The following is a 13,479-nucleotide window of genomic DNA, read 5'->3' on the forward strand; positions in this document are numbered from 1 at the left end:
TCGCAAGGTCAGGCTCGTCCTGGATGGGAATGCTTTTCTTCTCTGCACAGCAGGACTGTTAAAATTATATCTGATTTTCAGAGGCTTTTTGCTTAGCTGTTTAGTCCTGTGCAGCTTTATAATTTACCAAAAGTTTTGAAGGGAATACCAGCCATATTTCCATGTTTCTGCCTCAGTTCTCTGCTCTCTTTTTTTGTTCGTTTGTTATTTTTTGAGATGGAGTCTTGCTCTGTCGCCCAGTCTGGAGTGCAATAGTGCGATCTAAGCTCACTGCAAACTTTGCCTCCTGGGTTCAAGTGATTCTCCTGCTTCAACTTCTTGAGTAGCTGGGATTACAGGCATGCACCACCATGCCCGGCTATTTTTTTTAAAATTTATACATATTTAGTAGAGACAGGGTTTCACCATGTTGGTCAGGCTGGTCTCAAAGTCCTGACTTCATGATCCGCCCATGTCAGCCTCCCAAAGTGCTGGTATTACAGGCGTGAGCCACCATGCCTGGCCTTTACTCCTTTCTTCTTACTGGGATCTTGTTCCCTTGGGCTTCAATTTGAAGCTAACAGGGACTAACAAAGACTCTGCTGATATCTGTGTCTCAAACAATGGCCCCCTACCCAGGAAAAGCCTCAAAACCCAGCCTCTTGCACCGTGTCCAGAACTGGAAGAGGTTACCAGGGAAGAAGCAGACATATTAGCTCGATGTCCGCATTCTTCCCTGTCTGGGATCTTGACTCCTCCACTCCTTTTGCTTCAGCAGGTTTCTGATATATATGATAAATATTTTTGTTTTCTATTCAAAAATTCTAATTATTGTTAGCAGAGGCATGGAGCTGCCATAAGCTATTTCATCCAACTCAGAAATAGATATAATTAGGGGTTTGTCTTTTCAAACAATTTGAGAATCTTCATTGAACCTTTATTTACCATGGGAGATGTCATGTGATAACAGTCAAAATGTGTAAAATAAAAAATTCATTATAAAAAGAATAATGTAACCTTAGAAAAGTTTGAGAAATGGAATGGGAAAATATAGAAATATAATTTTAAGTAAATAAGAGGATAGGCATTTTTACACCATATGAGTTCTGGGTGTTAGAATTATGATGTTTTTCATAATTTTCTGCATTTTAAAATTTTTTTGATGGGAACTAACATTATTTTTTTCATGAGACTTTTTAAAAATTTCTATCTTTTTTTTATTATACTTTAAGTTCTGGGATACATGTGCAGAATGTGCAGGTTTGTTACACAGTTATACATGTGCCATGGTGGTTAGCTGCATCCATCACCCCATCATCTACATTAAGTATTTCTTTCAATGCTATCCCTCACCTAGTCCCTTACCCCCCAACAGGCCCTGGTGTGTGATGTTCCCCTACCTGTGTCCGTGTGTTCTCATTGTTCAACACCTATTTATGAGTGAGAACATGCAGTGTTTGGTTTTCTGTTCCTGCGTTAGTTTGCTGAGAAATGATGGTTTCAAGCTTCATCCATGTCCCTGCAAAGGACATGAACTCATCTTTTTTATGGCTACAGAGTATTCCATGGTGTATATGTGCCACATTTTCTTTATCCAGTCTATCATTGATGGGTATTTGGGTTAATTCCAAGTCTTTGCTATTGTGAACAATGCCACAATAAACATAAATGTGCATGTGTCTTTATAACAGAATGATTTATAATCTTTTGGGTATATACCCAGTATGGAATTGCTGAGTCAAATGGTATTTCTGGTTCTAGATCCTTGAGTAATCTTCCACAATGGTTGAACTAATTTACACTCTCACCAAAAATGTAAAAGCATTCCTATTTCTGCACATCCTCTCCAGCATCTGTTGTTTCCTGATTTTTTAATGATTGCCATTTTAACTGGCATGAAATGGTATCTTATTGTGGTTTTGATTTGCATTTCTCTAATGACCAGCGATGATGAGCTTTTTTTCATATGTGTGTTGGATGCATAAATGTCTCCTTTTGAGAAGTGTCTGTTCATATCCTTCACCCACTTTTTGATGGGGTTGTTTTCTTGTAAATTTGTTTACGTTCTTTGTAGATTATGGATATTAGCCCTTTGTCAGATGGGTAGATTGCAAAAATTTTCTTCCATTCTGTTTGTTGCCTGTTCACTTTAATGATAGTTTCTTTTGCTGTGCAGAAGCCCTTAAGTTTAATTAGATCCCATTTGTCTATTTTGGCTTTTGTTGCCATTGCTTTTGGTGTTTTAGTCATGAAGTCCTTGCCCATGCCTATGTCCTGAATGATATTGCCAATTATTTGAAACATTTATTAAGTTCCTATTCCTAACTCTCTCTCTCTCTCTCTCTCTATATATATATATATATATAATATATATATATATATATATATATATAATATATATATATATATATATATATATATATATGTTTCATCTTTGCAGAAGTTGTCAGGAAAATAATTTTTCCAAGTAATTTAACATTTCATGTTAGAATATGTTTGTGTAAAGATTTTGTGAAACATTTGTTTTTGCTGATTATAGAAGTTTAATATACTTCACAAATAGAAAATCTAACTGCCCACAAACATATTCTATGTACATAGACAAAATCTTAGAGAATATGGAGAATAATGTTAGATAACATTATTACCAACATACAAACTATAGCAACACATTGTATGGAGCAGAGAAGGCATATAAATATATAGATGTATGAAATATAACAAAAAGGTAAGCTACCTGACTCCATAATCTGAATGTGATGGATTTTCAAACTCCTAAAAATTCAGTGAAAGCATGAAACACAACCAGTTTACAGAAATGGAGATCAGCGTCAACTCTCATGATTAATCTGCAAGATTTAATTACCTACCTGTGGGAGAAATTTAGTTAATGGTTATTTGAAAAAAAATGAATATGAAAATGTTCACTGGCAAGGTGGTATCTTCTAGGTGTCTTGATGACTGGGTAAGATATGTGCAATCAGATAATAGTGTGTTTTGCTATAGCAAGCTGACTAAACAGCAGAGGTAAAAGGGATATTTTAATATCATGATTCATATTAGCCATCATTTACTAATTGCTAACTGTGTGCCACTCTGTGACAAGCAAATAGAGCCATTTGCTTATCATAGACTGATTCATTCATTTAATTTTCACAACAAAGCAAGAGTCAAGATTTTGCTTATTTATGGATAATAAAATGAGAGCTTCAAGGATTTCATTTTAATGAGTAAATTGATTTCAGAATGCGTATTCTGGACAACCTTGAGAGTAACACTGGAGTGAGTAGAGAACATTAAGGAGAACAAAGACAGAAAATTAGTTATTTCATTTTGGAAGACAGTATAAAAATCATCGAGGTGGACCCATTGTGCAATGCCTTGAACGTGAGTTTACTGGTCAGTAACAATAAAAACCTCATCTTACATTACTCCTTGATTTATCTTCTAATACATGTGATTTCAGGCCATATCCATTTACTCACTTTGTTGAAAAAATGTTTTAATTTTGGAGAGAATGTATTGTGGGGGAAATACCTAAAGTAATAATAGCTATAGTAAGCAGAGGGGAGACATTACAGATATCATGTATTTCAATTTGAGCTTGAATTTGGCTGCATATAACAGAAACCAACCACCATGGCTTAATCAAATGCTGATAAACTTTTCTCCCAGAACAAGAAGCCCAGGGAGTGGAAGTTCCAGGGTGACACAGTGGCTGCAGGAAACTTTCAGTTTCCCAGGTTCTTTTTATCTTAAGCTGAGACATTTTTGGTCTGTGGCTCTCCTTCTTATGGTCAGTCAACTCCTAGCCAGCCTGCTATTTTGCAACAGCAAAGTGCTCCCTGAACATTCCAATCAGACTCTCATATTTGTCTTGCTGACAGGCTCTGTATAGCTGCAAGGCAGGCTGGGAAGTATCATTTTATGCTGGTCACATGACACTCAACAAAAGTTAGGTTTTGGAAGAAAGGAAGAGGAGGCTAGATACTGAGAAGGCAACCATCAGCAACTATTAGGTTTAGGCTTGGCCAGAAGAATAAGTTAACAAAGTAGAGGATACATTACATTAAAAGATCAGATCAAGGATTTAAAATAAAACAACACAATAAGATGGCCATGTGGATATAAATATTATAGTCTCTGGAATCTGAGGCTATAAGTCAGGAGAACTCAGCATTATTTATAGATTCTTTTTATACATGCAGACAGATTTCGAGAACAGCGTATTTGATTAACCGTTAATTATTAGTAGTATTACTTTTTAGGAACTACCTAATTCTAAAGGCATTTCTTTCTCAAACCTACTGAAACCGAATGCTGCATTTTTACAATGGATATTGCATAATGTTTACTTTGCTATCCTGAAAAAAATTCACAGATATTTGGCCAGGTGCTGTGGCACAGGTCTATAATCCCAGCATTTTGGGAGGCTGAGGCAAAGGATTACTTGAGGACATGAGTTTGAGTCTGCAGTGAGCCATGATCACACCATTGCACTCCAGCCTGGGACACAGAGCAAGACCCTGTCTCAAAAACAACAAAACAAAAACCACATACTAAAATATTGACACAATATCATAACATAAATATTGACAATAAAAAGAAAGTTATTTAAAATAAAATATTACGTTTTTATTTGCGTAAATGCTTGTTCCTTACTGAACTTGGAATCCTCCATTCACTGTAACTTCTAGCTTCATCGTATCTCTAAGACCTTCAGCTGTTACCAAATTTACCTTCTCCTGGGTTTGCTCTAGGACTTCAGATCTTATTTTCTTACCATGGTGCCTATGTCCTAGCATTAAAAAATAGAATCCTTCGAAGAGACACTAACAATTGGAAAACACTGGAAGAAAAGAAATGTAATAAACAAATCACCGATACTCTGAGGCACATACACGATCAGGAACAAATGAGGAGGTTTATGTGCCATCAGCTTCTGGCGGTGATTACCTCTTTGCAGTGCTTCAGTTTCTGCCTCCCCCAATAACCCCAATTTATAATTAACTCTGGGAGGATAAGGAATTTGTCATCTTCTCTATCATTTTTTATTAATTCTCCAAATTTAGCCCAATACTGAATCACAGTGAATGGATGCTTAATAAACATTTGCTGAATGAATAAATGACACCATCATAGGCCTTGCAGCAATAATAAAGTGCAGTTTGAGTGAAAATGTGAAGTTTTGAATCAAAGAGTGAAATGACCCACACATTGATCTTAACTAAAATGGTTAGTTTAAATTTGTTAACTACTTTACAGTCTTCAAAAACATAGAGACACCTTCAGGTAACTAATATCATATCTTTTATGATCAAGAGCAAATAGTGTGCATTAGCCTCCCAAATATATACACATATACATTTATGATGACACTATTTGGTTACTATTCCAGGTAATTTTCTTAAAATTTAAATTGTGAATTTAAAGGGATATTACTCTCCCTATTTAAATGCTGAACAGCAACAATAATCACTCACCTGATTTCATTTCCCAATTTGAAAATTTCTCACTTGTTTATCAATGGGTAACTCATTTAAAAAATTAGAAAAATACTATCTTCTATTTGAATCTCAATAGCAACAAACAATGTCATATTTAAACAGCTGAGACTTAAATAAGAATGTCATTCTCCTAAAATTGGCATACTTTGAATTACAAAAAAAGACACCTACATTTATTAAAAATATTTTGAATTATTAGATTTTATTTCTAAAATTAATTTACCCTTCCATATAAAAATATGTTTGCCTCAAATTTTGAAAAGTGATTTGAAAAATCAAGAGATACAGCACTTAGTATTTATACGTGATTTCTGTATCACATAACTCTATTAAGGCATAATCAGAAGAAATACAAGGAAGGTTTTTCACTTAGCATTGAGTACTGTAATTTGAAAACAATAAACTAATAATGTTCTGGTCTCACAGTGCATTTGAGGATTCAGAATGTTCCTTTTTATAGGAACTTCAGAAGCAGGAGGCAAAAGATGGCAGCAGTGAGTCGTTCCAAGATCTAACATTACACATGATCATTTTGCTTTTATTTTTCAATATTATCTAATTGTGAATTTAATAATATCTTGTTACAAATTATTCTAGAACAATAAAAATCATGAATGATTCAATGAAACGGCGCACTGAGCAAATTAAATCAAAGCAGTCCAGGACATTAGACGTTACCACTCTGCTTCCTAAATAACCCTATCACACCTGACTATGCCCCAACAGTATCTGTAGGAACTGCCTGCAGTGCACTTCCCAGGCTTACAATTAGTCGATAGGATGTGCCATTGCTCATCTCAAAAATAACTGAAAAAAAAACTTTATGAAATTATTTTCTTTACTTAGATCTCTATTAGGCATAAAAGACACATATTTTCTGTGAATAGAATCTACACTTCTATGTCAATATATATATTTTTTGAGACAGAGTCTAACGCTGTCGTGAGGCTGGAGTGCAGTGGAGTGATCTCGGCTCACTGCAACCTCTGCCTCCCAGGTTCAAGTGATTCCTCTGCCTTAGCCTCCCAGGTAGTTGGGACTATAGGTGTGCACCACCACGCCTGGCTAATTTTTTGTATTGTAGTAGAGACGGGGTTTCACCATGTTGGCCGGGATGGTCTCGATCTCTTGCCCTCGTGATCCGCCAGCCTCGGCCTCCCAAAGTGTGTGAGCCACTGCCCTCGGCTGTCGATTTTAATCTAAAGAGTAAATGATGTCCCCTTATCTCCTTTCCCACTTCTCCACTGACTTCTTGAGTTAGATGATGAAAAGAGAAAACCAAACAATAGCAGACTGACAGAAGCTCAGGTGAGAACCCAGAACATCTCTTGAAATATAATGTGACCTAATGGATATGGTGCTGCTAATTTGTCTTGTACCAAGTACTCAATGTAATTGAACTGCCTTTCTGAGAACGAAGATAAAAATTAGTTAAGCCTGTGCTGAAAAAACAATGGTCTTGCATATCTTCTTTCACAAGACTCAGGACATTTTAATATCAAACTGGCCTTAACACTTGAAGCCAGCTTGGAGAACTGATTTTGCAGATGAGATCAAGCCTATGTGTGCAGGTCCACACCTGGCGTAGGAGGAATGAAAGTGAACATTTGTACTGCTGTCAATAGTCCTTGCTTAATCTGCTCCTCTCAACAATTATTTGCTACCTATTTAACCTCTGTATGAGTTTTCTCCTTTAAGATCCATTTATATTTCCACTTACTCCCAAGTACAATACAGAATAGACTTGAATATTCAAATCATTTAAGTTTGTTGGATAATCTTTTCCAACACAAAATAGAAGCACAATGTTACCTGAGACTCATAAGCCCCAAATCCCTCTTATTACAGTTTCCTGTATTCTGTCATGCTTATTCGTGTTTCAGAAACAAGCTCTGCGGAGGGGTGCAGTGGAGGAGATCACAACCTCAGACAGTCCGCGGTGTTCAGGGTCATGTATGTGGCATAATTAGGAGGAACATTTGCCCTGGCCCCTGGCAGGTTGTGCTCTGCTTGGCCTGTTTTGTGAATGCAGCAGGGGTGAGCCCCGTCCTGACTCCTGAATCAGAGCGACAGGGGCGAAGGCCCAGAGGCCTTCCTTGGCTCATGATTTGGGTCTTGTTTTTCAACAAGACTTTGAATCCGGTGATTTCACTTGCTGTATTTCACAGCAGGATACGCATGGAGAAGTCCCAATGAGGTCAAGGAGCAGTCAAACCAGGAGGTGACGTGGGAAACCGATCTGAACGTGAAGAAGGCAATGCAAGATGCATTGCAAGACTGTAGGGAAGGATCAGAGGAGTGGTTCACTGTTGCCTGGGAAAGAAAGAAGAAAAGGAGGAGAAGGTGGCAGAGGTGCTGCAGAAGAGGGCCAAGAGAGGAGGACCAGGTGGCACAAGACGAGGGGAAGGGAGAACTTAATCTGTTCAAGTTTCAGACTGGGCAAGGGTCTTTCTTGCAGGAAGTTTACAGGCATTCCAGATTCAAATCCGGAGTGATTTTCCCTAAGGAGAAACTCTCACTACCCGCCCAAACATATGTCATCTGAACATGGGAGGTGTTGGCAAGATTGGGCAGGTGCCGTAGAGAGGACCTCTGCTGAGCGTCGTGCCTTCTTAGCTCCGGAATCACAAGATCTGCAAAAGCATCCACCTGCGCCCACCAGCGTGTATGTTCTGCCGGCCTCTTCCCTCAACCCACCTGGCCGCCCTAGGACCCCCGCACCCCTGGCCCTTTGTTGCAGGCTGACATCTGCCCCACCAGAGTCAACCGTCAGCGCCCTGCACGTGAATGAGGGAAAAGGTGTCAGCCGGGGTTCCATCCCTTCCCAGGTCCCTTCCAGCTTTCGCCTAGCTCCGGAGCATCCACCCTTCTCAGGTCCAGGGTGTGCGTTCCCAAGGATGCTCGGCCCTCTCCCAACCCGCGGCCTCCTCCCCTTTCTCCCGCGGCTGCCGCTGCTGCCGCGAAAACCAGGAGAAGTGGAATGCGCGCGGCGAAGCGCCGCTCTGGCGGCGGCACTGGGCATGCTCGGCACCTGGGGCCGGTTTCGGCGGCGGGGCGGACGCTCGCTCACTAGCCGGGCGCCTGGGCCGGCCGCCGGGGCTTAGGTGGAGGCTGAGGCTGCCGCGCGCCGCGGGAGGAGCCTCGCCCTCGGCGGCGGCGGCGGCGGCGGCGGCACAGGTGGCGCGGGCCGCGCGCGGGGCGCAGCTCGGGAGCGCTCGGCGCCGGGCGCCGCGGCGGCCCCAGGCTCGCGCCCGCGGCGGCAGCCGGCCGAGTGGAGCGGCGGGCGCGGCGGGCGCGGCGGGCGCGGCGGCGGCGGCGGCGGCGGAGGCGACTCTGTCAGCCCGGCCGGCCGGCGGCGGCGGCGCCCGGAGCCCCGAGGAGTCCGGAGGAGCCCGCGGAGCCCGCGGAGCCGGGCAGGGGGCGCTGCGCTCGCCGCGCTCGGAGGGGCCGCCGGGCCGGGCGCCGCGCACTCGCGTCGGGAGCCGCCTCTCGCCCGCGGCGCTCGCCCCTGCCGCCCGCCGGCATCCCTCGTCCCGCGGCCGCGCTCAGACAACAAAAGCGGAAGATGCTGCAGTTGGGCAAGGTCAGGACCTCGCCCTGAAGCCGGCGGCGCCGTGCACGCGTCTCCCCGGACCGAGGAGCTGCCGCCCGCGGCGGGTGTATGTTCGCGAGGAAGGCGCCGGGCGCCGCGCCGTTGGGTGAGTCGCGGGGCTGGGCGGCCGGGGCCGGGCGCAGCCTTCCTCTGGCGCCGTCCTCCTGCTCCGGCCGCCGGCGGGGGTGGTCCCGGGCTCTCGGCCGGCGGGCGGCGGCGGGGGCGGGGGTCCTGCCTGCCGGAGGGAGGACCGCGATCGCGCTGGGTGCCCCTCGGAAGCCGCTGTGCCTGGAAGGGGGTTCGGGGTGAGCGCCTTTCCCGAAGCGGTTACTAAGTGACTGCCCTGCGTGCTCCCCCTCCCTGCCGCCCATCTCCCCGGGAGGAAGCGTATTTAGGGCAGCACCGACATGCTGCTCCCCGCCACCCTGAGAACAAACCCGGTGCATTCATGACGTCCCCAATATACGGGAGGAGACGGGGTGGGGGCGGGGAGGACTTCCCTCTAGTCTTTCGCCCTTATGTTCAATGTCATTACGATGTTTGGCTAGAACAAAATGGAAAGACTTAGTCATATGCGTCCATGGCCGTGTCTTCAGGCTCCCGCGGCTTGCCAGACCCAGAGCCCCCTCGGTCTATATTTAGCGGCTTCCAAGGAAGCCTTTGCAGCCGGCTTCACAGGTTTCGGGGGCTTCTGCGTGCTGACAATAGACAGCCGGGCTCCAGAAAGCGCTGCCTGAAAGCCAGGTTTGGAAGGCGGTGCGTGCGTGTTGGAGATAAGCGATGCGAAATTGGGGTGATCCGTAATTAATGGCTGAAAGCGAAGCTGCTTTTTTCTTTTTTTTCCCGACCCTCCTCTTGTTCTGGTGTGTAATGTGTTTTCTTCGATTGCTACTCAGCAGGGTTGAGCCTCTCTACGTTCAGAATTAAGTCACTAGAAAGGTGGTGCAGCCTCCCTGGTTCGTGTGGTAGGAAAACAGACTTAGGAATTTTTGGGGTGTGTGTGTGTGTGTGTGTGTGTGTGTGTGTATGTGTTTGTCACAAAGAACAGTTACTTCCAGAATGCCTAAAGTTGTATTTTGCTGTAACCGTGGGGGTATGAAGGGTGTGGGAGATGGGAGAGAGAGGGGCAGGTTGTGTTTCCAAGGTGTTTTTTTTCTCTTGTGTGCCTCATTTGAGCTGATCTGATTCGCCTTAGCTCTGGAAGGTGTTCAGATGTATGCTTACTGTGCCCAAGAGAATATGTTGACTTAGAAAACAGAATGTTGTAAGCATAGTATTGGGCCTGACAGGTGTAAATTTCCACTTTTAAGAACTATGTGACCAATATTGAAGAGGCTTGGCATTTTCTGCAGTGACTTCCATGAAAATAGGGAGCTGCTGAAACTCCCTAGGAGTTCTCTCACTGTGTATACTTCATCAGAGGCTGAGCTACTGAGGGGAGTCCAGCTTGTCTCTGCTACTGGTCATTCACCTACATAATGACAAGGCTTCCGGGCTGCACCACCTCTAAAATCCCGTGGAGAAGTGTTTCCAATGACTGATATCAAGTTATGATGGTGAACCTGTGTATTATTTTGGGGATTTGTGCTACAAGAAGTGTGACATATAGGGGCGAGTATCCTCAGATATGAACTAGATGCTTTAAACTGTCCTAAAATCTCTTTTGTTAACGCATGGTCACCATACGCAGAATCTTCCTAACGTTGTTGGGGGAAAATGCTAAGTGGTGTCCTTACTGATCTGTAAATTACAAGGACTCAGGGCTTGAAGGAAGACGATTACATTCGGAGTTGGATGTTGCATTTGGGGAGGCTTTTGATTATACTAACCACAAGTCGGTGATGCAGAAGGACTGGCAAGGTCTCTACGACTCAAGTTAATTGAATGCTGCGATCACTTTTTAGCAGTATTGCTTTAGTTTCACCTTATTCACATTCAGGGAACTTTCCGAGAGCACTTTGAACACACTATGGTGGCCATTGCATTGTTTTAATATAAAATTTCTTCCAAAAAGAAGTGATAGATGAAGTAGCAGGCATTTCTCCTTCCTTTTCTTTTTTTTTCCTTTTAAGCCTAGTGTTTCAGTCTTAAACATGATTCTTTGACGAGTTGATATTGCTCTGTGCCTGTGTGTGCACCCAGAGCGGCCGATGGGCATGAGAAAAACTGTATCTGCTGTCTATGTGGGTTTTATGTCATATTGTGGATTGAAAATGATATTACCTGATTGAATGGCAATTGTAGGAAGTACATGAGGTTGTTGCTCTATGAAATTGTCATAGTCTTACAGAAAGGAGTTATTTGATCTGGTGTACGTTTGTGTAGTTGTATAACCCAATCATTATAGATGTCACTAATGTTTTCATTGTTTGTAATAAAAGTCATACACTGTCAGATTACAGTATTTCCATCCGCTTTACATCTTTCATAGAATACAAGCCAATTCTTTCTCCCTGTGAAATGGTTCGTCAGAGACAAAAAATGATATTCACGTATTGACTTGAAAATGCAATTTATAGTTTTGTTAAATAATTTCTAAGGATAATACTGCTTTCATAATGGCCTCTAAAATTAAAAATGAAGTTATAATATTCTCAAATATAATATTAGTTTGGTATTTATTTGAATATGCAGTGCATTTTTTGAAAATGTTACAGAATTTGCTCTTTTTTGTTTTGTCTTATCAAACTTCTTTTTTGTGTGGTATTCATTTATGTGGACTTGTTGAAGGTGTTTTCAGAGTAATTTCATCAGGTTGTCTTTATGTAAGAAAACATTAAAATTACATTTGAAATAATTTATTGTAATTTGTCCATAGGGTCAGTACACTATGTATGGACCAGTGTATACAGTTGTAACAAGCCAGTTGAATTAAAATGGAAACTGTTACATTTTGGACTTCCAATTTTTCTTCTTTATGATTAGCCACAGAAAATGGGAACACCCATTTGTGTTTTTTTCTCTGTGTGAACGTTATTTTCACTTCTTAGAGGGAAATCATTGATGCGAGTCTCACTCTTCATAACAAGAGTTTTTAAAAGACTTCACATAGGGAGTACTTACACTTGGATGTCATAATTCAGACAATGAACGAAAACAAAGCATGGACTGCCAGTTATTTTCTAGTCCAGTACTTTGGCTGAAGGTGTGGTTCTTTGCTGGTTGATTTACAAGTCAGAGATACACCGTCATTCAAACCAAATTCATTTGTTGGCTTCCATGATGGTTTTCATCATCCATCTTCTGAAGGTGTTCTCATATCCACAGTACTTTGATAGCCTTCTGGTATGTGAAAAGTTAATTTGAGTGGAAACAGTTCATGATACTTGTTGCCAGCTCCAAGTTATCTGATTATATGCCAAAGCAACAGCTTTTTATATTAATATAAAATATTAAGCATGTCATCAATAAACAGTTTCTATCGCATTGTCTGCCAATCCAGCCTACTGATTAACAAACTGCCTGGTTGGGTTTAATGAACTCAGTTATAGTTACAAACAGTACCTCCAACACAGGGAACTCACAGAAATATTGTATCATACTGCGCTTTTAGTCCATTAAATGTTAGGATTCATAACAAAAATGTGCAGTTATGACACCTCCAGTTGTTTATCTTTTGATCACATAGCAGTTAAGTACAATTCCAAGCTCTGAATCATGGTTAATTGATTTGTAGGAAGTGTCTTAGCTGTGTTAGGATATCGAAGTTATACTCTGTATCAATTAGTTTTTGACAAATTGGAAATAATGACTAAATAAGTGAGACAATGCTTCCTAGAAGCTTTCCATCTTAGATAAATATTCATCTGTCTCTCTTGGCACATTACCTGCAAAATGAATTACATATATTGAAACTTATTAGGTTACTATATAGTATATATTCTGATATTTCATAATGAAGTCTCTCTATCTCTCTCTCTCTCACACACACACACAGAGTTACATGTCAGAGCCCAACTATTTCTCTAAAAATGTATTTGTAATCTGAAATGACAGTTACTGGAAAAAGAAGTTTCCATAGTGTAATGCTGTTTTACCTTCTGCTTCTGGTGGGGAAAGAGCACTGGCTTTTGGTGGATTCCAGCTCTATCTTTTCTTAGCTGTGTATCCCTCACCATTTATGTGATCCTCAGTTGTTAACTCAGTTTCTTCAGCTGTAACATGGGTATAATAAGACAGAATGTCTTCAAAGGTTTCTTTGAGGATAAAGTAAGAACATGGATCAGTGGCTTGTAAAGTATAAAATATATGTAAATACAAGAAATCAATATATACTTATATATACAAGACAGGTACTAATGTTTTATTGTACTTTGTATATATGGTATATATTGACTTCTTGTGTTTACATAAATTATATATTTTATAATTTACATAAAATATGCATAAATTATATAATTT

At 41.6% G+C, this 13,479-nt stretch overlaps 1 protein-coding gene across 6 annotated transcripts in view; it reads left to right on the plus strand.

The window, feature by feature from the left end:
• The first annotated feature begins 9,051 nt into the window (after positions 1-9,051).
• CTNND2 (catenin delta 2) overlaps positions 9,052-13,479 on the plus strand; it is a 937,699-nt gene continuing 933,271 nt past the window's right edge. For 4 of the 6 annotated variants that reach the window (XM_039468167.2, XM_039468169.2, XM_039468187.2 and 1 more), the window contains exon 1: positions 9,052-9,184. In XM_039468167.2, coding sequence (XP_039324101.1) covers positions 9,148-9,184 — 37 coding nt within the window. In that variant the 5' untranslated portion in view covers positions 9,052-9,147. The other 2 variants (XM_074387220.1, XM_074387214.1) reach the window with 2 other exon arrangements.

Source organism: Saimiri boliviensis, chromosome 1 (genome assembly GCF_048565385.1).
Source record: "Saimiri boliviensis isolate mSaiBol1 chromosome 1, mSaiBol1.pri, whole genome shotgun sequence".
Classification (NCBI taxonomy): domain Eukaryota; kingdom Metazoa; phylum Chordata; class Mammalia; order Primates; family Cebidae; genus Saimiri; species Saimiri boliviensis.